Here is a 27,205-nt window from a genome sequence, read left to right as displayed (position 1 = left end):
AGCCCGACGCCTCAGTTCTGTACAGTCTAGTGCTGATCAATAGATCTTTGGTTCAGGAAGGGAAAAGGGCACGATGGGATAAAAGCATGTGAAATGATCTCTGTGTCCTTTAACGTTAAGATAAACTGTTATTTTTTGAAGTTTTTTTAAATCATAGTTGCAGAAGTTTTGTGGTGTGCCGCGCAAAACTTAGAAAACCCTGGTACTGAGAGTCTTGACAACAGACTTGACTTGATCCAAAAAGAAACCAGCTGGTGTCAGAATCTGTTTTGCCATGTGCCCAATAACAGGAAATGGAACTTGTAATTGATACTAATAGACTATAAAATATCTAATGAAGTAAATATTTTAAATTTGAGGATGAGAAGGTTGACTTTGAGTAGCCTAATGTGCACTTTTTATCGGGCCTACTCTCTTTGTGGATTTTTATTGTATTTGTTTATCATTTTTATATTCATTCACGGGTGGTTGTTGTTATTCATTTATCTGTCAGTACTTTTATTTTCTGAAATCTCAGCGGGTACAACACAGAGGAAGCTCAGACCTTATAATATCTCAGTCTGTGCACAGAGTCGTATGAAACGCTGGAGGGCGTTTGACCTACATCTGATTTTTGCATTTCATTGCTCTCACTAGTCAGACTTTAAAGACCGCGAATACATTTCCGACAGCTCGATACAGACTCGGTATATTTCTTTAAACATATATACCATAATTTACAGTGAGAAACAATCAATAATATGTCTCGTTAAGCTGTTTAGAAATAACCGCGGAACAATTCTCACCGTAAACAGGAACCTGTCGTTTCGGTTCCGGCGTTTCTTTCCGGAGGTGTAACAAAGTGGCACACAGCCTTTGGAAGAGGGAAGAAAGAAAATGGCAGGCGCTAAAGTAAGTTGTTTTCTGTTAAATTTCCTAAATAAAGCAGTTTTCCATATGCATAGTTTGTTAGACGGTGGTTTTTGTTTTAATTTGGCGGTTTTCAAATGTTTGAAACAAATAATTATTTTTTGTTGAACTTAACGTCAGCGCAGGCGACATGTCGGGGCATGTAGGGCAGGGAGGCAAAAGGCTGTCACGCCCCCTATTCAGTGTATACAAATATCCTTTCATGCTACTTTTAAGAGCTTAAGAACAGATAGCATGAAAAAAGGGCGATTGAGAAACGTAGGACGCCTTCTTTCGTGTTTGTGAGCCCTGGCATGCCTGTCCTCTACAGTCAGCTCTGGTCCTGTGCATGGATGTGGGCTTCTCCATGTCCAACTCTGCCCCTGGTGAAGAGCCTCCCTTTGAACTTGCCAAAAAAGTCATCCAGAAGTTTGTCCAGCGCCAGGTACACGTCTACAAAACAAGACACAAACTAAAACTTCAGGCATAAAAGAGAGGTCCTTATCATGGTTAACACACTGGACCTGTTGTTTGTCTTCTGTCAGGTTTTTGCAGAGTCTAAGGATGAACTGGCTTTAGTTCTGTTTGGTACAGACGCCACCAAAAACCCCCTGGACCAGGACGACCAGTACCAGAACATCACAGTGCATCGTCACCTCATGATACCTGACTTTGAGCTGCTGGTGGAGATTGAAAATCAGATCCATCCAGAGAACCAGCAGGCTGATTGTATCCTTTCTGCTTAATGCTTTTTATACCCATTTGTTACTGAGTTCAATTTAGGATTCTGTTTATTACTTTCAAACCTCTTTGTGATCTGGTGCCGCTCAACATTTCAGGACTTTATACCCTTTATTTCTATACCAGGACCCCTCAGATCAGATAATCATGTGGTTTTAAAAGTCCCACAGTTTTGGCTTAAAACAAACTGGGACATGATTTTACTGTTTTAGCCCTGATGTTGTGGAACAAGCCCCCAGTTTACAATCAGTGGCTTATTTCAAAAAAACTTTTAAAAGGCCACTCTACAGACAGCCATTTGTAGAATATTTTATTTTTTAAGTGTTATCTTTACCCTTTTGAATGTTTTACTGTCTTTACTAGTGTTTTATTGACATCTCTTAATATTTAACTGTTGCTTTTTAATGTTTTGTAAAGCACCTCAGTTTTGAAATGTGCTAGAAAAAAAAAACATTATTATTACTATTCGTAGTAATGGTGCAGTGGCTAAAGTTAATTTTTTGCAGGGATGTACCTGTTTAAGGTAGTAGGGCTTTTTTCCATTCTTGGGTAACAATTGTTACATCCCATTCCTGGTTTATTTGTGTTTTTATATGTTTGATTTAATCTGTGTGATGATAATAATAGTATAATAATGATAACTTTATTAAAATTTCATTTTTAAAAACAAGGTTTAAAAAAGCTGGATACCCAGAAGGAAAAGTAGCAACAGGGAGCCAGTGATGCTAAACAAAGTTAGCAAAGTTAAGGTGAAATGAAGAAAGTTAAAACCAGAAGATAAACACTTTATTCAGCAATAAAAAGATGAAATCAGATATTGTGGAAAAAATGTTTTTCAGAAGCGGTTTAAAAGAAGCCACTAATTTTGTGACTTCTTCAGTCAGGACACTCCAAACTTGGTCACGTTTTAAGCCTCGATAACACTTTGTTTTGTTGTCGGCCAAAACAGACGTTCAGGTCAAATAATTAACTATCCATTAACATTTTCAGTTACAAGACTTTGTATCAGGACTAAGTGTGGTATTAAGGGGCAGATTCACAGTTTTCTAAATGCCTATTTGAACACTTTAGAGAGTTTTTACTTGCTGAAACATTCCTCCTTTTAGTACATCCCTGCCTAATGTGCTTGCAGTAGGGGCCAAAAAACACCGCCATCAATCAGTTAAAAAATTTATTCAAAAGTTCATGTGAGGCTTGAGCAGTTTGATGTCTGAATCTAAGAGCTTCAAGTAGTTACTCGCTATGATTTAGCACAAAATCCCCTCTTTGTGCTGCTGTGTCTCGACTGCAGCTCAGCAAGGAAACACTGTCAGTACAAAGAGGGAATTTTATACCGAGAGGACTGAAAGTTTGAGAGTTATTCCCTTGGTTTGATGAACTCAGTCTGCAGACGCTTCGTATTACCTTCACCTGAACTTTAAAAAATAGTTGAATAGAGCGAGGGTTATGAAGTCTGTGTGCCTTTACCTGCATTTGGAAGCTTGTTCATGGAAATGTGAGCCTTTAGCTTCAGATATTCATTCATATGAAAGAGTCCAGCTGTAGTTAGTCATTATATTTGCAAATGTGTGAACAATAAAATCCATTTTTACCTTTTGAAAATTATCAGTAGAACTGGAATTAATTACTTTTTGGGTCGGCCAGTATTTGATTGAAAAATGACTCTTAAACTAAGTGCTTTTTAGATTTTAAGTTAGTGATTTTCTTAAGTCGGCTCCTCCTCTGTGTTCACATGTTGTCGTCATGAGCAGTACTCTAGCTCTAAGGGAAAGACCAACACTTCATTGGTATTTGCAAGATGTTCTTTGTGCACAACCTGATGCTCCCAAACTTTGTCAGAGAATATACAAGCTCCTTAACTCGTGTTAATCAGGGTTGGATGCCCTTGTTGTCTCTATGGATCTTCTTCAGAGAGAAACCAAGTAAGAAGCTGCCGTTTGTATTTCAGAAGTCATTTGTGCTGTTCGCTAAAAACAAAAAGCAAAAACTGAGTGTTCCAGTGTTTACTACACTAAAGCGTTTTTTCTGTGGTACCTTTTAAGGGGGAAGAAGTGCGATCGTCTCAACATCGTCCTCCTGACTGACCTCACCACCCAGGCCAGTTCAGACAACCTGGATGTTATTATTGAAAACCTGAAACAAGCTGGCATCACCCTGCAGTTCTTGTAAGGTTCAAACAGACTCATACTGTGCAATTTCAAAGTTAATGTGTTTATTGCTTTATGTGATAGAATATGTAAATCAGGTTGTAGGAGATTGTTGTTGTTTTTTTTAATGTCGTTGATTTAATTGACTCATTTATAGCTTGAAAAGAGCACAGCGCATACTGTTTATTGTAGCATTTTTTTCTGTGAGCCCCAACTGAGCACGCATTTTTCTTGATCTAATTAACACTCATTAACACGTCATTGTTATTATTCCTTTTCAATTTGTTTTTCTTGATTTCTTGTTTTTAACCATTCGCTGTTCAATTCTAGCTTGCCTTTCCCTCTGGAGGAGGATGAAGAGGGTGACGGAGACGCAGACAGAAGAGGCCCCGGCCACCCAGGACCAGGAACAGGAAAAGGTCTGTCCAGGGAACAGAGGAGCGGCCTGGAGATGGTGAGACGCATCATGCTAAGTCTGGATGAGGAGGACGGCCTGGATGAAGTTTACACCTTCAGGTTAGAGGGCCTTTTGTCAAACGCTGATGTTTCTCATGCCTGCATATGTCTCAGTCTCTGAATCACATGGCTGTGTCTCCATCTAGAGATACTTATTGTAGGGACGGGGTCTCACAAGTTTCCCATGTGCTTTAAACCTGTGGCAGGAATGCGATCGAGCAGCTTTGCATGTTCAAGCGTATTGAGAGGAGACCAATGGCCTGGCCCTGTCAGCTAACCATTGGCAGCGCTCTCTCCATCCGTATTGTTGGCTACAAAGCAGTAAGTGGACTATGACAAGCACTTTGTTATTACTTGCATGCTTATTATACAGCTTACTTGAATGCCATTTATTTATTTATTTATTGACTGTACCGGAGAAGCAGAGTTCTTACGTGTTGTTATTGTTCTGTAACTGTTCTGCTGTTTTGCTGCAAATACTTCAGTGTAGGGCTCCACAGGTAATTGAATAATCACAGCTTTGGCTCTCCACTTTCAAATGAACATCATCAGCTGTGATATTGACATTTAAAATGTGTGCTGTGCTTATAGAAAACTAGAGAAACAAACAGCCCACGTAGAAACTAAAACACTGAGACAGACGGTGTGGAATAATAATTTTAAAAAGCAATAATAAAGCTCTGCAAACAGTGTCAAGAGGTTTCTCCTTCAGAAGTCTTTCTCGTCGTGCTCACCAGGTGACTGAAGAGAAACTGAAGAAAATGTGGGTCACAGTTGATGCTCAAACCAACAAGAGAGATGACGTGAAGAGAGAGACTGTCTACTGCCTGGACGATGACAACGAGACGGAGGTGCAGAAGGACGACACCATTCAAGGTGAGGAAGTGGTCTGAACTCGATGTGCCTGGTGTTGTTTCCCCGCGTTACTTCTCAACACCAGCTAAAATCAGACTGAGTTCCAGTCGTCTTCTAAATCTGCTTCTTTTCTGCTCTCAGGGTTTCGTTATGGAAGTGACATTGTTCCCTTCTCCCAAGTTGATCAAGATCAGATGAAATACAAGCACGATGGGAAGTGTTTTGCTGTGCTGGGCTTCACCAAACAGACCATGGTATTGTACCTTTTTATGGTGCCACTGTGATCTATCTGAAAACATAAAAGATATCTAAATGTGAAAATCTGAGGCTGGGCAGGTTTCTTTCCCTTTTTGCCTTGTGTTTATTTATTCTTTTATTTATGTAATGCCTGCAGGTTCAACGCCATCAGTTCATGGGAAGTCAGGTTATCAAGATATTTCCTGGCAAGGATGATGAGGTGAGGATGGACAGAACTGGTTCATTCCTGGTGACCACTTGTTGATATTGACCAGTTATGTCTGATTCTACTTTTCTGCCTGAGCAGCATGCAGGAGTGGCGCTGTCCGCTCTTATCCGAGCACTGGATGAGCTTCAAATGGTGGCCATTGTGCGTTATGCTTATGACAGGCGCAGCAACCCTCAAGTGGGTGCAGCTTTCCCGTGTATCAAGCAGGACCATGAGGTGAGAACATGGACCTGAAGTTGCTGTTTGTCAAGTACAGTCGTGATTCGAGAGTCCGACCCCTAACAATCTGAAAATCTTGCTATCTGACAAGTTTTTAGGAAAAACAAACGGAGCCCATGAAAAGTAGCCTTAACATACCGACAGCCTTGGATTCCGACTCTGACGTGACATTTTATGTCACAAATAAGGATAACGGCGTATTATCTGACTGAACAATCTCACAGATCGGCTACGTTCAGACTGCAGGACTTAATGCTCAATTCAGATTTTTTTGTGAAAATATTACATTTCCAGTTAAATGCGACTTGTATGTGATCTGCTGTGTGAGCTTCATACGACCCAAAAGTGTCCCGCATGAGCTGAAGAGGAACCAATGACATCACACACAGTGATCGTGCTCAGTAAACATGGATGGTGGCGGTGGCGGCGGTGCTGATGATGGAAACAGAACTGTGGCCGCTATCCTAAACTGGCATCAGCAGCCAAATACTGCCTGTGTGTTCCGGCCACGTCCACCCCGTCAGAGCGCTACCCCGGGGTGGAAGTGCCCCACCGCCCGCGCCGAATTTTCAGATATTCATCATTAATTGGGCCTGAATATCCAGAGACTAGAAAGAACAATACAATTGGCAACAAATGAGCCTTCAAGCATCAAGCCCTCCTTGTATCTCGACCTCCGTCTTGACAATCCGACAGCTTTGCTATCCGACATAAAAGACGGTTTTACATTTAGTGTCGGATCATCGAGTCACGACTGTATATTTACTAAGTCTGTGTCAGATAACACAGAAGTAACAATCCTTACCTCGTTCTTTCACCCTGCGTAGTGTTTGATGTACGTCCAGCTGCCCTTCGTGGAAGACCTCAGACAGTTTACATTTCCTTCTCTGGAAAACAAGAAGCTCACTCCTTCAGGTACTTTGTCTGTATGTTGTCTTCCCTTAAAGCGCTCATATTATGTTTTTTTTTTTTTTATCATTCTCTTGCTTTAGTGTGTTGTATGGCCCTTTTTGGTGCATGTTACAAAGCACAAAATTTATGCCAAATTGACTTATTTTTTCCCACAAAAAAAACCCACCTCTCCTGACACATTTGCATAACACCTACCTAGCTGCTACTTTGGTATGCCCTCAAACAAAGAATGAGCAGCTTTCTTTCACGGTACGTAACCCACATTACCTCGCTTTTTTTCCGGAGCAGACTCCACTTATCAGGAAGGGGACCTCAAAGAGAGGTGCTAAAATGGAGCATTTCAGACAGCAAATAAAAAGAGGTGCTGCAGTCTGAGAAAAAAAAAGAAGCTATTTTAACATTAAACTAATAAACACTTTCTAGTCAGCCCCCAAAATATTATATCAACATGTAAACATTGGCTCTTTAAAGCTCTGATGTAAGTTCTGTTTCCATATGAAGCACCGCAAGGAACTGGCTTATCACACACTCACAAATTTGCATGTTTAACTGACTGCCGATTCTTTACAATCTGTATCGTCACAGCAGCAAATACAGTATTTAGACCAGGCGTAAATATATTTCCGTCAGCTACAGACGGTATAAATGGTTTCACTATGTTTCCTTGCATGTGGTTGATTCACATACATCACCATGTCTACATCTTCAGTTCATAACGGCTGCTATTACTTAAGGATCCCCTCCGGGCATGCTTGGAGATGTATGAGATATGTGCTTTGAATAATAATATGAGTCTGTTTTATGTTTTTTTTTCATCCGGGATGTCTGTCAGAATGTGATATCTACACTGGCTTTTTTCTGATTAAAAAATTCAGAATACATGAATAATTAGATATTTCATTTGAAAAATGTAATTGCTAGATGCAGCACATCACTGAAAGATCATACTCAGTGTTGTGCAATGCAGGATAAAATGTTCAGGTTAACAGTTATGTGGGTCACCTATTGGACCAAGATTGGCTTCTTTGCAGATACACACTGTAAACTTGGATTTTGGATGAGCTCAAACGTGCAGGAGATTTTGAAAACTGTCGTCTAGCACTAAACTCTGAATATACTGTAGCTCATTCTGCACAGTGGGGTTCCAGTATCCCAGAGAAGTAATACCGGCTTTGACTTGTTTATGTTTGGCTCAGATTTAGGCTTTGTGGTCTGACACAGCTTTACATCACTGACGCTGCTTAACTGCATTTAAAGAGAAGTGAGAACCCTTAATACACGGAGGAATGAATGTGAACGAGCTTCTGCTGTTGTTTGATTCCTCCAGACGCTCAGCTGTCTGCCGTAGACTCTCTCATTGACTCTATGATGTTGGTGAAAGAAGATGAGAATGGAGAGCAGGAGGACTTGCTCAAGCCCCACAACATTCCCAACCCTGCCTTCCAGAGGCACTTCCAGGTACTGCAGTCCACTTTGTATTTCAGAGACACAGTACTGCTCTCCTGGTACTTCTGGGATGAAGCAGACGGCAAATCTATTGAGGAGATGTGGATGTCATTTTCAACTTTCAAGCAAAAGCTTTAATCTGTCTGACAAGAGTTAAACCAGCTAGCGATTGTTGAAATTTGGTCTCCAATTGTTTTATTTCTCCTCCCAACCTCTCTTCAGTGTCTGCATCATCGGGCAGTAAACCCTGGTACACCCCTTCCCACCATAGAGCCATGGCTGCAGGCGGCTCTAGATCGCCCCGAGGTCATTAAAGAACGCTGCCGGGCTCCACTAGAGGAGATGAAGAGGAAGTTCCCGCTCACCGAAGTGGAGAAGAAAAAGAAACTCAAGACTAGTGCTCAGATTTTTGGCAAAGAGTAAGTTTGGATTCAGTGTGTTGGCGGGTCTTTGAATGTCAAGGGTGTCGTTATGCAAGTATTTATGTAGCGAAAAATATTAATACAGAAGACGGCATAAAAACTTTGAAGTGGAATTTATGGGATTTGTCTTTTTAACTGTCTTACAGGAGTCATCTGTAAGTGTGTGTGTGGCTGTGTTTGACATTTTCTGATTGCAAAAATGTGAAACATTTAAAACTATTTTCGGGATTCTAATCAGCCTCCTTTGTCATTCACAGCGCCGAAGAGCCGGATGCCAAGAATGTTAAAGACGAGGCAGAGGAGGAGTATAACCTGGCTGACATTGCTGAGGGCTCTGTCACTTCGGTGAGAATCAGAGGAGCTGGATGACACAATAATCCTTTAAAAATCAGCTTTTCTAGATAAAGTACTCCATTGCTTGATTTTACCAGCTGTATTATAAAATTTGCATTTCACCGACTACGCAGGTGGGAAGCGTGGATCCAGCCCGAGACTTCCGCACTCTGATCAAGCAGAAGACTCTTCCGTTCGGAGAGGGTGAGGTCCAGTTTTCCGGACTTTATCTTTGACGAGCTGCCCAGATAAACTTGTTTTCTGGTTGTATTCTAAACCATTATGACTCATGTTCAAGCCCTTGTAATTGTGTTTGTCTCTTTGTTTGGTTGTGGTGACCCCCGTGTCCTTCCAGTCTGTCAGCAACTGACTCACAGGATAGAGCAGTTGCTTAGCAACAAGGACACACCGTACTACATGAAAAGTATCACCTGTATCCAGGCTTTCAGAGAGCAGTCAGTTAAGGTAAATAAACATCCTCCATTTGGGAAGTACATGATGATGTGGTGGTTTCTGTCGAGCCGCGTACTTCGGCTTTTCTATGGAGATTATGAGTCCTGAAGATTACAATGAGTCTGTTTCTTTTCATGGGATTCGAGCTTATTGTGCAAGTATGTGCTTATGTGTCTGCATGTAGATGTGAGCCTTTACAAGACCCTTAAATGGAATTTGAATGTTTCACATCTTTTTTTCTTTTTTTTCCCATTCAGCTGGGGAATGCTGATCTGTACAATAGCTACCTCCAGTCCCTGAAAAGCAGCATCGGAAACAGGGGGCTGGAAGTCTTCTGGGACCTGCTTGTTCAAGGTATGATAAGCCTCTTTACTTGGGGCTGCAGGGTTTCTTTTAAATCATTCCTCCCCTGAGATGAGATGAAAGTTCCACATAATTTGGGTGCAAGACAAGTAAATGACATGAAAATGGAAATGAATGCCTGAAACAAATCGCAGCACAGGTCTGCTCCATAGTCTGGAGTCTGACTCCATTTTCGGTGTTTGATTGACAGATGCCGTGACTCTGATCAGCAAAGACGAGGTGGAAGGAAGCACCGTATCCAAAACCGAAGCCAATCAGGTGATTTGTGTGTATAGATGTTACACGTGTGAATTTAAAGTGAACTTGGGAAGGTCCTTTTTACTGACTGAAACCTACTCTATCCTCAGTTCCTCATTGTTGAGGAGAAGAAAGAGGAGGCCGCTGCGCCACCAGTTGAAGACACTGGAGATGTTGATGACCTGGTAAGTGTTTCTGCTTTTTTTTATAGATATATATACCGAGACAGCCCTTTTCTATCTTTAAATATTTATATGACTGTTGTGACTAAAACTCGAGTCAAAGCCACTCCAAGTTTATTTGCAGGATGTGACACAGCCTGTGTGTGGTAAATGTGCCTGGTCTTATTAAGTCCTCAGATACATGTTTTTTTCTTCTTCCTGTGCAGCTGGACATGATGTAAGAAGGGAGGCAGTAGGAGTGTCTACACTGGACTTTAAGAGAAATTCCAAGAATGCACCCTTTCAACGCTGCCAGACCAAACCCGTTTAGCCGTCCTTTGTTCTGCCGTAAACTGTGGAGACCAAACTGACTGTAACTGGTGATGTTGAGTAGGTGCATGCACAAAACAGGGTTAAACTCAAATGTAGTTTACACATGCTTATAAAAAACAGTTGTCTTTAGAATTCACAAAACTCCTCAAAGTGATTCAGGTGAAGGATTTATGTGTTTTGTTTTGAATGTCAGAATTATTGTAATTTTTATGACTCTTAATGCTGGATGAGAACACTTGAGATATTTGTGCACTAGAACCGCTTGAGGACTTTACAGAAGACAGCACTGCGGCGTCTTCCAAGCTGCAGCTTTATTATGTCAAATCAGGAAAGCTTAATGGTCGATAAAGAATGCATGGCTTGTATTATATTTCTGTGTAACAAAATACTAAAGATGAATACAGTTTTTTTTGACAAAATGGTACAAAGCACAATGCTGTGACATTATTTGCAAATTGTACAGCGCATAGTTTCCAGTTTATTTCAACATGGCATATCTAGTCATGCTAACTTTTGTTTTAGAGATTTGGAAATGTGAGTCGTACGAACAACTTATATCAACAAGCGAGACCTCTGTGCAGCTTTCCAAAAAAAATCATGTTTTCATGAACATTTTCATACATTTGATCAGAAGTCCACAGAAATCAAAACATTAACTGTGTGTTAACCTGCAATGAAATGTTTTGGACAAGAAGAACCAATCAACTCACTATTCACAACACTAGAAGAACTAAAAAGCACTCGAGAAACAGTAAATGCATATAGCTTGTGAAAAGCAAGCTGGCTTTCTGGAAACTTGATCACATCGTGGATGACTGTAAGTCCTTTTAGTGTAATGATCGACCACATCTATTCGAACCGGAGTCCACACATGAGGATGTGAATCAAATGGAAGGCGCAAAGGCAAAAAGGCAAATTGACTGTCGCACAAGACAACGCACCCAGGGAAACTAAGTCAGCTGACAGGTTGTGCCAGATGGCAATCTCTAATGCAGTTAGCGAAAGGTCCTTTCCAGGCAGCAAATTTCTGTCTGTGTTTTCAGTCTAGTCTGACTCACCAGATATACACTAGATTGCCTGCTGCTGCCACACGTTTCTGCTATCTGTGCGTTACCATTTTCAAAATCTCCATCACTACAGGAAACAACAACTACCTTCAGGCAGCAACATACCACACAAAACGTGTGCATCGTGTAATACCCCAACTCTCCTACTTTTTTTTTTTTCAGTTAATTATCCATTTTAGTGACAGCACTCGCCTGCCTGCATGCAAATGTTCCACCAAAACAATTCCCATGTCTCTATTTTTGAGGGAACACAGATGATTCATCCTAATCTTCGCTCCCCCCCAAGACGGCTGTGATTGATTTACAGAAATATAAACGCACCAGAGGTTTTTTCCCCTCGATATAGCAGAATGGTAATTAGGTGTAGTCAGACCATTCTGCACAGCACTAGAGAACGGTCTGGCTCTGTGTCGGATTTAGGGGATCTATTGGCTGAAATGGAATGTATCTATAACTGATTCACTGTTTTATTAAGTGTATTTCTACAAACCAATCACTAGCTCCAAAGAGAGCCTTGTGCTTTTTATGTTTAAGTGACAGCCATCATAGTTTCTCTTCTACAATTGTAAAGGGAGGAGTATTCACTTGCCTGCATCCTCACTGCTAGATGCCACTAACTCCTACACATTGGTCCTTAAATGGTAAATACACCAAGCTGAAATAAACTGGAAATATCCTTTAAAATGCTAGATTAACAGCGTTAGCACCAGTACAGCGCTCACATGAGCAGGGACTCTCTTTAACACACCCACCGGAGGAAGCGGTCAAAGAACCTGGAGTCCACCAGATCCGTGTATTTCTGTATTTTGAAAATGGCGTCCTGGTCCTCCATGGCCAGCTTCGTTAGGACTTCTTGGTCGACGTCACTTCCCGTGGCAATCACTGTGGAGACGACCTGCTGCCCGCGCATGGCGCTAACCGCCTCGTCCAGGTGGCTGCTGTTCGTGATGCCGTCTGTGATGAAAACGAATGAAAGCTCTGCGTGGCGTCTCGTTTGGCGAGTGTTTCCTCTGCCCAAGACGTTATCGATGGTGTGGAAGATGGCGGGCCCCACGCTCGAAGAAGAGTCCAGATAAGGTAAGGCTCTCATGCCGTTACTGATGGTGACTGGGTCATGTGTGAGGGGGAAAGCAACATGATTCTCATACTCCCTGCCAAACTCCGTCAGCGCCAGACGGGCTCGCATTCGATCAGACCTGCTCCTGGCCAGTCCCAGTCTGTCTGCCACCTTCTGCACAAATTCTCCAACATAGCGGAAGTTCTCTGTCCCGAGGCGCTCCGAGCCATCTAATAGAAATACCAAATCCACTGGGCGCCCGACACACGGCGCTACATCGGGTGCTGTAATGAAAAAAACACAAATCGCTTACTGAGCTGCACTTAATGCCAACACTAAACCAATAATCTGGTCCTTAATAGAACCTACCGTTTTTACAGGGGAGATCAGGGCACTTAATTATTGGATCTGGAAAGAAAATCAGATAGGTTAGATAAATGCTGGAAGGATCTCTACTGTCATCCTGCTGAGTGTGTAGGTTCAGGCTTACTGGGACACAGAACAGTTTCCATGCGTTCCATGAAGTCCTCAGCCATCAAGTCAGTGTAACGCTTCATGGCAGTGATGCGGCCCGTAGCGTTGCAGACTATTGACCGCAGAGTCTCGCTATCATGTATCTTGTCAAACATGTCACCAACCCCAATGGCATTGACATCCACGCCGGGGTGGCAGAGGGACCTGAGTTTGCTGTCGTCATTGTCGTTGGGGTCATAGCGGCCGTCTGTGACCACGACCACGTTTATTTTCGCTCCGGCTCTCCTGCTGGTCTTGATGAGGGTGTCGTAGGTGAACTTCATGGCTGATGGCGTGAAGGTGCCCCCGGCGATCCACTTCAGGTTCTTCACTGCCGTTTTGAAGGCAGACATGGAGTTTATGTTTGCATCGTTGAGAAGAATAGCCTCAAAGGTTCCTAAGTGACTGAACTGTACGACTCCGACTCTTGTGCCTGGAAGATGGAGAAGAGGTCACAGATCAGTTCTCAGGTTCAGGCTGATCTTGCTTTGCATTTTAATTGTCAAGGAATCCCACAAAAACTGTCTGCAGATCTTTAAAACTACATCAGAAATGTGCCTCTTTTTTTTTTAAGTAAATGTTATTCTGCTATAAAATGGGCATTTGTTTGGGCTACTTTTAAGTATTAGCAGCAGCAGCAGGACAGTTGTGGGATGGATTTAAACTACAGTGCGTTTCTTTGTTATGTCACCCTGGACTCTCTTGTGGCTTTATGTAGCTCTGTGGCACAGAATAAAAATACATCAGTCATACTTTAGTTGCTTAAAATATATGCATTAATACTTGTAATCTAAAGAAAGTGGTGCTATTAAGCAATTTTCCAATTAATTGGATGTTGTGGTCACAGCTTGAACATTAACTGACTGCGGTGTAAAGCTGAAATATTCACTTTTTATGCTTTCTATGGCTGAAGATGTACAACAACAACTAGTGTTTAGTTGTTTCTGCACAATCGTAGCTTAAATCAGGAGTACAGGGTCCACATGAGGACTTGTCCAAGTGTTTTTTGTCTATAATTGTACCCTATGTGGCAGATTAAGTGAATCGCTCTTTGAAAAAGGTTAATTCTTCCTAGGAATCTCTACATCTTTGTCTGTTACAGTGGAGTCCATGCTGAGTTTTTTTGCTTGACTGTACCGGTCAGCGACTTGGGGTCAGAGGCCATAGATCCCAGCCTGTTGACGGTGTTGACAACAAAGTTCTTCTCCAGGGTGAAGTTTGTTTCTCCGATACTCTCCGAGCTGTCAATCACAAATATGATGTCCAAAGCTCCGCACTGCTTCTCACAGTCTGAGAGAAAAGACAAAAAGAGAGTCTGCGTGTCACAACGTACGAGCCTTTACCGTGAACCTGTGTTTTGAGTGTTGACGATATTCGCGTACCGCAACAGCCGCACGTCTCCCTGATGTAAGTCATGACGTCACAGTCCTGCAGTGACGTGCATGAACGTTAGCAGAAGCAATACATCAAAGAGAATAATAATATATTCATTTAAAATCTGGGAAGCTTTTAAAGTTCACTCACGTTGAGCCCAGGATCGCCCTCAGGTCCTGGACCCCCCTGCACACACAGACCACAGCACAAGGAGAGATCACAAATTTACCACCTGGTCAAGTCATTATTTGAGTGGCTGTGCTTTTGCTTACATCAAGGCCAGGATCTCCTCTGCGTCCTCTCTCTCCTGGCTCCCCTGGCGGCCCTGGTTGACCCTAAACACAAAACATTTTTCAGTGGAATAGACTCATTTTTCTGAAACATAATAATTCTATTTTGTTATTTATTTATTTTACAGATTTTAGCAACAGTATCCCAGCTGTGCAAGATAGAGTCATAAAACTCTACAGGGGTGTAGCTGAGATCTAAGAGAAGGCCAAGTTTAAGGATGGACCTGATCCATGTACTCTCTGAGTGTCACGGGTCAAAATGGCAACATGTTGACATCGGCGGCTCGTGTGATCCCTTCCTAAGACGGTCTTAGTAGCTTCTTTTACTATTAGTTTATGTTGTGTTTCTCAAGAACTAAGTGCTACAGAGGCAACCTGAATGACTTAACACAACATAATAGTCCCGTTATTAAGTGCTGATGACGAAGACGCCCAGGAGAAATCACACCTCATCAGTGCAAAGCCGCACCTGGTAAAACATCCACCGACTTCACAGCTTTCTTTCCCAGCTCAATTCATATAGAACACATGCTTGTTTATTTTTCGTGCCATATTTTCGCCCTGCCACTCAAAGCGATATAAGGGATCTGCTTGTATTCTAAAGGGACACATCACTCCATGTACAATGCTGTCAATTTTTTTTCCACATAACTTCTAAAAAGGCGAGCCATGCATTACACATATTCTCAGTTTCATCAGCTGAGGTTTCGACATCTGTACGATTTCTGCCTTAAGAGGTGGATAAAACTGGATTTGTTGTGGACAAATCACTCAAATATTCAACATCTCTTTCCAGAAACGATGTCCCAGGATAACACAGGAACGGCTTGTCAAGAATTTACTCTGGAGCTATTTTCTACTGAAGAAATCGTCACACTGAAAAGTGATCACAGTGAGGTCTGTGCAGTATCCTAGGTAACCAGGACACTGTTTTTGGAAATAGTTTACTTTCATATAGATCTCAAACACAACCTTTGAACTTAGAGGCTGAGCAGCATACATAGTTAAGGTTATTCCCTTTTTGAACATCAGCCTTTGTTTTCCTGCCTGATCAAAATCTCTGGTTAAAAGCCAATTCCATCTCCGTTTACAAAGCATTTGTCATTAATCTTACGGGCTCTCCTGGCGGTCCTTTATTCCCAGGTCCTCCTTTGGCACCACATTCGCCTCTGCCGCCTCTGGGTCCCAGCCTGCCTGGGTCACCTCTGTCTCCCTACAAAGAGCAAAGTAACCCTCAAGCACGACATTTAACCCTCTGGACCCGGATACCCCCACCAGCAGGTTTGAAAGGCTTGTTATCTTCCAGCATTTGTCAAACTCAGAAAACTGCATAAACAGAGAATTGTGGGATTTTCCGTCCTCTGACAGTCCTCGAACTACTCATCAGTCAGTCACATCTAAGATTCAAATTACAATGTTTTACTAAATTCAATTTATTCTACGTGACTCTTTTTTTTCCCGTCTAGCACGATTCTGTAAAAATTAAAAAATTCTGAGCTCCTCAGTGCAACCATGAATCCATTAGTGACTCAGTTGCGACAAATGTGACCAAAATTTGAGGATTTTGTTTCTGTAGAGGTGCAGGACTTTATAGAGCAGAGGAAAAATGAGCCCACAGTGAGTGAAAAGTGTGACCGTAGTAGAAACAAAAAACAGCTTGAGGTTCAGAGGATTTAGAACATGCAGGAAATTTCACAAGTGAAACAGAAAACAATACAGTTGGTCCTCTTGGTCCCGGATAGTTGAATCCTGCTCTTCCCTTGTCCCCCTGTAGAGGAAAACAAATAACATTAAGCACCATTGTGTTGTAGTTACGCAGTGTTTTGTGCACAATAATTAATTTGCTGAGTACTCCCACTCCTCACCGTTGGTCCAGGTGGTCCAGAGTCTCCCCTTGGTCCAGGTTCTCCAGGATTTCCCAAAGAGCCCTGCAGCCACACAGTACAAAAGCTGTATCAGCAATAAGCTCCAACATTGAGGAGTTAGTGCAGATGATTGTGATATTATAAAAAAAAACACACATCTTCTCCAGGGCCCCCTGGTTCTCCTGGTGGACCCCTCGGTCCTGGTAATCCTTGGTCTCCCTGGCAGACAGAGAAAGCAACACAAAATGATTTCACTGGACATGACCTTGACTCCAGCCCACACACACACACACACACACACAGAGAATTACTCACGCTCATGTGGACTTGGCAATGCCCAGAACTGCACAAATCACATTTTAAAAGGCTTTTTAGTTTCAGAGCTTTTCCTTAGAAAACAGGTTTTGATGATAACGGGCTCGGCTCGGGTTATTTTGGCAGCAGGTTCACGAAGGCGCAGCTCCACTATTGGAGTTGTAACGAAGGCTTGCTGAGTTCTTAGGAAGCTGCTGAGTCACCGCTTTGCCAAAATCCACCCACACCGTGATCTCCTCACCTTGGAGCCCTTGAGTCCGTCTTCCCCTGGCCGACCTCTGCCTCCCTCTGGCCCCCGTTCTCCCTTTAAAATAAATTAATGTGTCAGAACTCGCAACACACCATTAATCACTGCACAATGTCTGTGAAACACGACTTAGTTGGAAGTCAGTAATTTTATTTCAGGGAAATGTGTGGAGAGGTTTCTTGAGGATCTAAAAAAAATAGAGCTACGGGGACTTAGAAACAAAAGATATCTGGAAAAGAGCGTTTCATGGGCTTTTCTCTGGAAGAGTAGAAGCCAGCCGGGACTCGTCGTTCTCACTAAATTCTCTTGTAAGGTCAACAGAAACTGTCTGAAAGTGTCTCAAAATAAATAGATATTTGGCTTTCAGATCAGCATCAGCAGCTCTCCGTCTCTCATGTTCTTCTCCACGTTATTTTTTTTTCTTTTTAAACCACGCTACTCTAAAATGAGTCATACTAGTTACAGTTTGTAAAAAGTCGACTGCTGTCAAATCTAAAAACTGAAAACGACAAACAAATGAATTATGATAATGAATTGAATTTAAATTAAACAAATGAATGAATGGGAAAGTAATTAAAGAACATGCTGAACCTTTGTTCCTTTTTGCCCATCAGGTCCTGGTCCCCCTTTTGTTCCAGGGTCTCCACGACTCCCCTGTTCAAATTTATTTCATAATCATTTATAACAAACAATGGCAAATTCTCAAAGCAGTATTTTTTAAATGAGTGTGTTTGAAATACCCTTTCGCCCTTTGGTCCAGGTAATCCTTTAGGCCCCTGCAAGAGTTATTAGTTTTACTTAAGCAACAGCTTTGAAACATTAACTTACTTCATACAGGAGTCAAGTATAATAAAACTAAATTCTGTTGTGTACCGGAATCCCATGTTCCCCTGGCATTCCTGGAATTCCAGGATTTCCAGTTTCACCCTACAGGACAGGAATTCAGGTTAGTTTTCAAAGTAAAGGAAAATCTTGATTTTTGTTTGACTTTTTGTTTTTCTTTCTGTATTTTAACTTGAAGGTTACCTTTGGTCCTCGCTCACCATCAGGGCCTGGGGGGCCTGACTTCCCAGGGATGCCTGGATCACCCTAAACAAACACAAACACAACTCAAATACACGACTGAAGACATTAATTGGTACGGTTTAATTGAAAATATGGAACCCACAGGACCTGTAAAATGTTTGGCTCTATGAGAAATAAAAGCCTGAATCATAAGGATTTGGGAACAAATGGTTTTTGTCCAGTAACCAACGTAAAGAACAAAAAGGATTATGTGCGCCCAGAACATGTTTTTTTTTTTTTTTTTTTTATGCTTGAGACTATTTTTGTCTAAAAACTCAAGAAATGCTACAGTTTGGGGTTTTGTATATAACTTTTTTCATTGCTCATCTGAGACAGAGAGGACCAAATATCTTGATCAGTTGCTGGCAGGCAAGACAGGCCTACCAAGGATACATGCAAATATATTCTTTTTGTCTTTAGACATTTAGACTAAAAAAAAAAAAAAAAGCGAATCTAGAGATGTTTTTGAGTTTCTCATTTAGAAACATGTAATTACCATGTAATTTTAGGTCTACAAACAAAAAACGCCCATAAAAGGAACTGCTGAGACCAATTTTTCTTGATTTTACTTTGGTTTAACAGAATTACCATTGTTTTACCACGGTGACTCGGTGGATAGCACCGTCACCTCACAGCTAGAAGGTTCGTGTCCTGGTGAGGACACCCGGGATCTTTCTGCGTGGGTTCTCTCCGGGTTCTCCGGCTTCCTCCCACACAGTCCAAAAACATGTTGAGGTTAATTGGTGATTCTAAATTGTCCGGAGGTGTGAATGTGAGTGTGCTTGGTTGTCTGTCTCTAAGAGTAGGGATAGACTCCAGCCCCCCGTGACCCTAGTGAGGATTAAGCGGTGTATAGATAATGGATGGATGGATTACAAATGGATTATTGGAGATTACCATGCCCATACTAGCCATAAAGTTGTAAAGCTTGTTATTAAAATAACTACAGAAATGTCAACAAACCAGAAGAAAAATAGCTGCCGAGCTGCTGGGAGTTTTACTTGTATTTGCCAATTTAGCTTTTTAAAAAGGAGCAATAATGGTTCATTCTGACATTTTGTCCAGCTGGAACAGAATAAGATATTTTTCCATGAATGCAACAGAATGCAGCTGCTAACATAGCACACGCATTAACCTGACTAGTTACTAGTTCCAAATATGAAAACCTTGAGATGTTCAGCTTCTTGAGGATAGGTGTCCTTCTATTAAAGTGTTTGATATGTGCTGTGAGATGAGCAGGGGGTGATGTCTTCAGCAAAAACAGCCATTCCTGTTTCCCTTTTCACACATGTATTATATATTAAAATGTAAACCTCCTTTCCTTCAAAATGCAAAACTCAAACTCACACTCAGGTCACTGTTTTGGAGATATTATCTTATTGGATGAGAAGAGCTCCGTCAAACTGAAGTGAATCCGTCTTCACTTCCCTCATTTCTTTTCAAACACTGTAGCATCCGCTTCCATTCACAGTCTTAAAATCCAACATTCATAAACTGTACTGTCTGAATGAAGCCTGTCATTGTCCCACACAAACCGTCTCCATAATGGGACGGTCCAAGTCATGCAGGTGTTTTCCTAATTACACAGAAGAAACGGTGCGTGCTTGTGCAGATCAGTGTGTTTGGGAGGCATGCTGCGGAGACGCTTCCCTCCGGTGCCATTTTACTTTACTATTCAATCTGACATTGTGTTCATAATTGCCGTCTCCTGTTTGCTGCTTATTTTCAGTAAACATCCCATTAATCTCATTTTCAGCTGACACAGACTCTGAATCAGGAGCACTTTACGCTTTCATGGCGACTGAAGGAACGTGCAGATTTCAAAGATGTTGCTTCGGCGCGTCAATTTACAGAAACAGGTATTTGCTGCATTTTTAATGGCAAATTTTCTTTCTCTGTTTTTTTCCGGCTGGTGCAGAACGTTGACATCTAATTCGAAGATTTTATTGCTTGGAAAACAGCCGCCAATGAGTCAAACATCAGACCTATAGTATCCTTAAGGAGCCATTAATACCTGAGTTTTGGTTTCAATTAGGGGTTTGTTGCTCTTCCCCCTCGTTATGTGAGTCATTAGTGCTCCCCCTGCCATAATGGGGTTCGTTAGGGTCTTTTGTGGCTAGGCGTGAATGTGGTTTCATCTTCTTGGGGAGAGATCTTAGGACTGAATTGTAAACAGGTGAGAGATGATGCCTCAGACCTCCACCTCTGTTGAGGGATGGTCTTTCCAGCTGTTTGTTTTAGAGGAGTCGCCAATCAACGGAAAGCTATGAAAAATAAAAAAGCTTTTATTATTCATCATTGTTGCCAGTATAGTGCGACTGGTTAGAGATCTCTCAATCACCGTTTATCTCCGTTGTCTTTTACACTTTACATATAAGTATCTGGAACTCCCAACTAGTCAGTCAGAACTGATGAAGCCTCTTGGATTAGAGGTGGAACGTCTTCAAGGAACTCAAGCAGTTGCTACGATTAATCTACGGGAACAAGCTACAAGACATTAGAAACTGTTCTTCAAGGCTCTGTGATGTGCTGCCTTTCAGTTAAAGTGAGCACAGTTAAATATTCCTGTTAAAACGGAGCCTTTTCTAGTTGTAGTGCTCATCATGGCTGGCATAATCCTGACTAATCAAAACCTTCATTAACAGTCCAATTAGATCATCACAGTCAGCCAGATGTACTTTCTGACTGCCTCAATGATATTCACCTTGTTACTGTGAATATTACACTTTGGCCCAGTCATGTGGGATCCTTATAGTTCTCATTCTGCAAGTTTTGCACCATTCTTTCTTTTCAGTATGTCTGAATCAACCCCCAGCAGATTCGAAAGCCGTGTTTTCTTGACAAGAACTACCACAAATTCAACCATTAATCAAATCCATAAACTTTAGCAGTTTTCCAAAATCCTTTAGACTAATCGTCTGTGACCTGCTGTTCTGTTGGAAATCTTCACCAAATCTAAGTTTGAAATTGTAATATTTCTCCCCTTATTTCTACATGTCTTTAAAATCTTGACAAAATATGACTCTCTCACAGATTCTGTCAAATCCAAACAGTCTGGACTCCTCGACACGAAAAGGACGAGTATGGAAACAACAAAAAAATGTAAGTACTAAGCTGTTTATAGTTTGTGAAGTTATCTTTATTTCCAGTGTTGATAACACCTGTGGGCACTTGAAGATTTTTTTTTTTTCATTTTTTGTAAAATAAATAAAATATTCTACTTTTTTCCCCCTTCAAAATCAGTGGTAATATAATGGTGTCATAATGCACAGAACATATTTTTGTTTGCTCTACTTCTAGCCATGGTTGTGCTGTTTCCACTGAGGTGCAGGACTTTAGATTGCAGTGAAAAACTATGATTGACTAAAAATGTGACAGGTGCACAAAAAAAAAAAAAAAGCACAGAAACTGATTGGGGTTTCAAGGGTTAAATTTAACTTGGTTTTGATTTCATTCATACCTTCTCTCCGGGGTCCCCTGGTGTCCCAGTTTCACCAACTTCCCCAGCGTAACCATCAGGTCCCTTTTAGAGACAAACACAAAATGTTTTAATGGTTCGATAAACATGGCTGATCAATAGTACAATCAAACAGCCACATGCATTATTTCACCAAACAAATTTGATTAAATAAGATGGTTAGTATAGAAGTGGACCTTACCTTGTCACCTGGATCTCCTTTGCAACCAGCAGCTCCAATACGGCCGATTTTACCCTAAAGAGTTTCACAGTTATGATCATATCGTATCAGTATATTGAACAGATTAGCCTCACAGTTTCACATCTTGGTGTTAAACTCACCTTTTGTCCGTCGGTTCCATTCTTGCCAGGTGCACCTTTCACCCCCTGAACGTTTGGACGTCAGAGGAGAGACAAAATGAGCCACACTGTGTAACCACTCACTGTTGAGATATGCTGTAGTGGAGTGTGTAAACGTAGCATAAAAACGCAATTTACCTTCGCTCCACCTAATCCAATATCACCCTGTTGACATAAAACAGACCCGTTAATGTGGCAGCATTTTATTCAGTTTGACAGATGAATAGAAAAGCAGGAATGTAAAGATTCATCTCTCACCTTGTCGCCTTTATGACCAATCTCTCCCTGTGGAAAAACGAATAAATGAGATATTAAATGATGACGGATTGTGTATAAAACCAAAAATCATCAACCAGGTGGCGTCAGCAGACCTTTGGTCCGGGTCGTCCGATTGGACCTTCAATGCCGGGATCCCCCTGAAATACAACAAAGTCAACGATAAACAACGACACAATGTGTTTTTAATCAACTCTGGTTTAAGTTGCTCGACAGAGTTTCTACTCACCTGTTTACCCTTTTCACCTTTTGCCCCTATATTGCCTCTGCCTCCTTTTATGCCCTATAAACAAACAGAAACATCGACAGTTCAACAACATAATGTTTTGCAGAAGTGAACAGGGCTGACTTTAATTTAGTTTTCATAATGCTCACTTTTTGACCCGGAGATCCTTTTGGTCCAGGGCCTCCAGGAATCTCATAGCAGAACGGTTTATAACACTACAAGATCAATGGAAAGAGGGGGAAAAAAACAATATTAAATGTGGTACGGCAGAAATTATAGAAGACAAGAGAGAAGCGATAATGCATCAACGCCCCCTTTTAAATATCATTGCTGTTGATGATGTACATAGAATCTTTCTTACCTGCAAATATGCTTGATATTCCTACAAAGAAAAGACAACAGTCAGTGGGAATCACCTGATATTAATACTGACATTTAAATATGAATTGAAATACAAGCACGTAAGACAAGAAGAGTAAAGATTTCAGAGCACCATGGCCTTTATGATGCGATCAATGGTTGCGGTGCTTATGTGCAGTCTGTTGTCGATCAGCTCCACGACGACGTAGTTGTCGCGGAACAGTTCGGTGGGGGAGCTGGCTATCTCCCTCATTCCCAGGTCGTCTATGACCCTGGACGCCGCCACCGAGAATATATGGATGCCTTGCTCACGGGCCTTCTCCGCCATCGTCTTGATCCCGCCACACGGATTTCCCGTCACGTGGCCGTCAGTGATGACCACGGAGAAGGGGATGGGCTTCTTCCCCGTGTAGTTTTGGCTCATTTGGTAAGTCATGCGTTTGAGGGCGCAGTCGATGTAGGTGCCTTTGCCCAGGTATACGATGTCTTGCAGACTCCTGGTGAAGTTGTCTTTGGATGTGAAGTTGCTGAAGACCACCTGCGTCTGGGAGAAGTGCAGGCCTCCTATGGACCAAGAAATGGCAATCTGGCCCTTGTACTCCTTGTCTTCCAGCTTCTGGACAAAGATCTTGGTGAAGTTCCTGATGCTGTTCACCAGACTGCCAGGAGGGGGCTCCTGCAAGGCGATGGTCTCTGAGGTGTCGATGGTGAAATACAGCCTGATGGGACAGTCGATGATCTTCGCTGGAGAAGAGAACGCCGACAAAAGAGTAAATAACTTTTACTGCACTGTTTGTGGTCTTTAATGCTACAAATGTAGGGAAACAGGGGAGTGGGCATGCAGACAAGTACAGTACTTGAGGTTTGTCCATACAAACATCCATCCATCCACTTTCTATACACTGCTTACTCCTCCGTAAATCCCTTCGAGCTGTGAGGCAACAGGACGAACCCCATGCTGCCCCCATGCAAACACAGGAAGAGCTAATGATATATGATGCTTTATTGTTTGCACCTATAATTATTTACATAGTTTCAACTGACTTTTAATGAGTTTAAGGTTAGAACTAGTGGTACAGTGCCTATAAAAAGGATTCACCATCTTGGAAGTTTTGGTTTTCAACAGTGAATCGATGTATTGTAATATATTGTGCTTATTTTCAATTTTTATTAACAAGACAAGACTCTTTCATGGGGCTGCAAGGTGGAGCGGTGGGTTGCACTGTTGCCTCGCAGCAAGAAGGTCGCCGGTGCGCGTCCCGGTGAGGACACCTGGGATCTTTCTGTGTGGAGTTTGCATGTTCTCTCCGTGCAGCGTGGGATCTCTCTAGATTGTCTGACTTCCTCCCACACAGTCCAAAAACATGTTGAGGTTAAGTGGTGATTCTAAATAGTCTGTAGTGAGGCAGTGAGTGTGCTTGGTTGTCTGTCTCTAAGTGTAGCCCTGTGATAGACTGATGACCTGTCCAGGGTGTCTCCTGCCTTCACCCTGAGTCAGCTGGGACAGACTCCAGCCCCCCACGACCCTCGTGAGGATTAAGCGGGGTATAGACGATGGATGGATGGATGGATGGACTCTTTCACGTCAAAGTTAAAACAAATTTCTACAATGTCAGTTAATTAATAATACATACTTTTTGTTTTTGTTAATTTTTGTCCAAAAGCTTAAATCAAATTGACGATGATTTAATGTTTCTGCATTGACTATTTTTACTTGCATTACTTCAAGTATTATGTCCCTGATGCTTTACAATACTATGACTTATGGAGGACTGTCACTGCATATCTTTACCTTGCAATAGAGCAAATTACAGAAAGGTTAATTAAAGCATCTGGAGACCACCACCGGTATGGTTTTAAGGTAATTTCACTTGACTTGGGTATTTTCATTTTATGCTACTATAACTCTATGACATTTCCTTGGGAGATGTGGCACTTTTTCACCCTCTACATTTGATTCCATTTGATTCTTATGGGGCCACATTTATTAAACTGTCCTATCTCACCTTCATATAACCAGGGAAAGTCTTGCTAAAATTAAGAATCTCTTTTGCAAGAGTATCCAGGCGAAGACAAGATATTTTATTGAGCTGAAAAGAAATTAAATGAACTCACGCTGACAGTCCCCAGGTCCTGGTATGGGCTGAGGTGGGAATGGAGCTTGAGTTGGTTCTGGACTGTCTCCCCGAGGTGGCGCTGGTTGAGGGACTGCAGCTTGGAGCACGCACAGAAAGATGAGTCCTGAAATTATTGCCATGTTTTGCTGCAGAAAAAGAAAAAAAACAGCCAGGGGTGGATAGGTCAGTTGTTGAAAGCTTACTTTTGTCTCCAAAGCGCTCTTGAAATGCAGGAAGAAGCTGTCAAACAAGTGAGTCCTCGCAGAAGGCGTCTCCACAGAGCCTTCGAATGTTTATCGCTGCTTTAAACAACGTCAGCGAATATGTGCAGAAAAAGAGGACAATATTTAAATTGAAGCTCTTGTTGTCGCATGCCACCTGTTTAGTCAAACTCAAATCCCAAACTACATGAGAGTTTGTGTGAGGAACTATCATCCTTGGAGAAGTTGTGCTGCTCGACAAGAGGGTGGTGTGTGCTGCAGGGGAGGAATTCTTCTAAAAAGGAAGCAGAGAATTCCTACAGCATAACCCAACATCAACAAACGCCAAAGATTAAACTGATTAGACAGATTAAACTGTTGGTTTAGTGTAACTTCAGGCTGCAGCAGGGACTCCCAAACTATTTCATGTCAAGAACATCAAAACACAAAGAAAACATGGAGTGGAAGTCAAATCCAGGAAGTTTTGTGATCCTACACTGTGGCGAAATATAATTATTTAATTACTGTACTTAAGTGCTGTTTTGTACGACTTTTTAAAAACCCTGCTTTACACTTCTACTTCAACACTTGTCAGAGGGGAATGTTGTACTTCTGCTCCACCACGTTTATATCTACTCGCTACTTTGTGGATTAATATTTTACATGAAAAAAATGGATGCATCGCCACAGCCGTGTAGTTAAAAATAGCCCCACTTTTACCGGCTAGCATTAAAATGCTGCTTGCATTAATGCAAGAGTGCTGTTCATATTTCTCTACTTTAAAGTTTTGAATGCAGGAAAACAGCACAACTCACGCTGACCCCGTTACTGAGCACCTCAATGACCAAAAAAAGAAAAAAGCTGGAAGATTACAGGCATCATAAAAGTAAATTTGATGGCAAAAGAGTTGAAATAGTTTAAATGAGATTACACAAATGTACCTAAAAAAAATGGCCACTGAGTGTAACACCTGGGCACTTGTAGATTTACTTTTACTGAAGCAGAGGATTTGTGGTCACATGTATTCTACAATAAGAACACCTGTTTTGCAAGTCAAAAATTCCTTATAGACAACTTTAGGTGTTTAGGAATATATATATATATAATTTTATTATGTTTTAACAGTAAGTATCTTACAAAACGTGCACCAGCGGCAGTGGTGGAATGTACCCAAGTACATTTACTCAAGTACTGTACAGATTTAAGTATTTCACTGCATCTCTGAGGGAAATATTGTACTTTACATTTGTTTTACTTTATTTTTTTCAATTTCGACATGCCCAGTAATAAAAATAATAATAATCACGCAAAATTCACACTACATTTTTACAATTTTGGTACACTGTAAGCCTACCTTGATGGGTTTTACTTCAAATTAAATTTATTTGCATAGTAATACAACCTGCCCTGACCAAAGTGCTGAAAATGTTATCAGTCAGGCAGCTGCAAAAATATGTGTATTGCGAAATAAAATGAAAAAAAAACTTGGATTGGTTGGAAAACATATTGTCACAAAGCCAAAAAGCAGGTCTGTTTTTAAGAAAGATAACCTTTTGGTGATATACAGGCTGATATACAAAATATGACACATTTCTGTGGATGAATCTACCCAACAGTATGTAATCAGCCAAACCTGAAGCATCTACAATATAAGAATTATTTTAGTTGTTTACAGTGAGTGGGAGCATTTTCTTTACTTTTAATACTTCCAGTAAGCTTTGCTGATGACTGATCAAAAAGTAAGAAATACTTGAAGCTGTGTAGGTGCAGCACACATCCTCTGAACCTCCACTAAAGTTAGAATAAAGTCAAGTTGGACTCACCGCAGTGACAGCAAACACGGTGCAAAACTCCAAAGCTGCGACTTCAGAACCTCAGGAAATTCAAGCAATTTCTAAAGACTTTAAACTAAAGATTATCATCTCGGGCGGAAAGTTCCCATATCAGTGGACGGCCGGGGTCAGATCCTGGTCGCTTTTCCTCA

The 27,205-nt window shown here is 41.5% G+C and overlaps 2 protein-coding genes across 2 annotated transcripts; one reads left to right on the top strand and one right to left on the bottom strand.

The window, feature by feature from the left end:
• Positions 1 to 808: 808 nt before the first annotated feature.
• Positions 809 to 10,856, top strand: LOC103372843 (X-ray repair complementing defective repair in Chinese hamster cells 5). Its single transcript, XM_008302586.1, has 21 exons — positions 809 to 891; positions 1,220 to 1,333; positions 1,434 to 1,617; positions 3,503 to 3,551; positions 3,672 to 3,794; positions 4,107 to 4,292; positions 4,439 to 4,553; positions 4,970 to 5,108; positions 5,229 to 5,341; positions 5,482 to 5,544; positions 5,632 to 5,769; positions 6,600 to 6,687; positions 8,012 to 8,142; positions 8,353 to 8,549; positions 8,810 to 8,897; positions 9,020 to 9,089; positions 9,241 to 9,350; positions 9,596 to 9,692; positions 9,892 to 9,959; positions 10,049 to 10,123; positions 10,327 to 10,856. Exons 1-21 carry the CDS (start codon positions 877 to 879, stop codon positions 10,339 to 10,341), a joined length of 2,178 nt encoding a protein of 725 aa, XP_008300808.1. The 5' UTR covers positions 809 to 876; the 3' UTR covers positions 10,342 to 10,856.
• On the bottom strand, positions 10,729 to 27,205 carry LOC103372844 (collagen alpha-2(VI) chain-like). Its single transcript, XM_008302587.1, has 28 exons — positions 27,045 to 27,205; positions 25,020 to 25,167; positions 23,038 to 23,648; positions 22,906 to 22,926; positions 22,694 to 22,759; positions 22,548 to 22,601; positions 22,414 to 22,458; positions 22,301 to 22,327; positions 22,181 to 22,207; positions 22,025 to 22,069; positions 21,885 to 21,938; positions 21,686 to 21,748; positions 18,187 to 18,249; positions 18,034 to 18,087; positions 17,901 to 17,936; positions 17,752 to 17,814; positions 17,155 to 17,217; positions 16,755 to 16,817; positions 16,599 to 16,661; positions 16,451 to 16,501; positions 15,848 to 15,946; positions 14,716 to 14,778; positions 14,594 to 14,629; positions 14,452 to 14,497; positions 14,207 to 14,359; positions 13,047 to 13,502; positions 12,926 to 12,964; positions 10,729 to 12,840 (listed from the first exon to the last, which is right to left on the bottom strand). Exons 2-28 carry the CDS (start codon positions 25,159 to 25,161, stop codon positions 12,239 to 12,241), a joined length of 3,105 nt encoding a protein of 1,034 aa, XP_008300809.1. The 5' UTR covers positions 25,162 to 25,167; positions 27,045 to 27,205; the 3' UTR covers positions 10,729 to 12,238.

This window comes from Stegastes partitus, unplaced genomic scaffold (genome assembly GCF_000690725.1).
Source record: "Stegastes partitus isolate 25-593 unplaced genomic scaffold, Stegastes_partitus-1.0.2 Scaffold1842, whole genome shotgun sequence".
NCBI classification, from domain to species: Eukaryota; Metazoa; Chordata; class Actinopteri; family Pomacentridae; genus Stegastes; species Stegastes partitus.
This window is presented reverse-complemented; position numbering and strand designations above follow the sequence as displayed.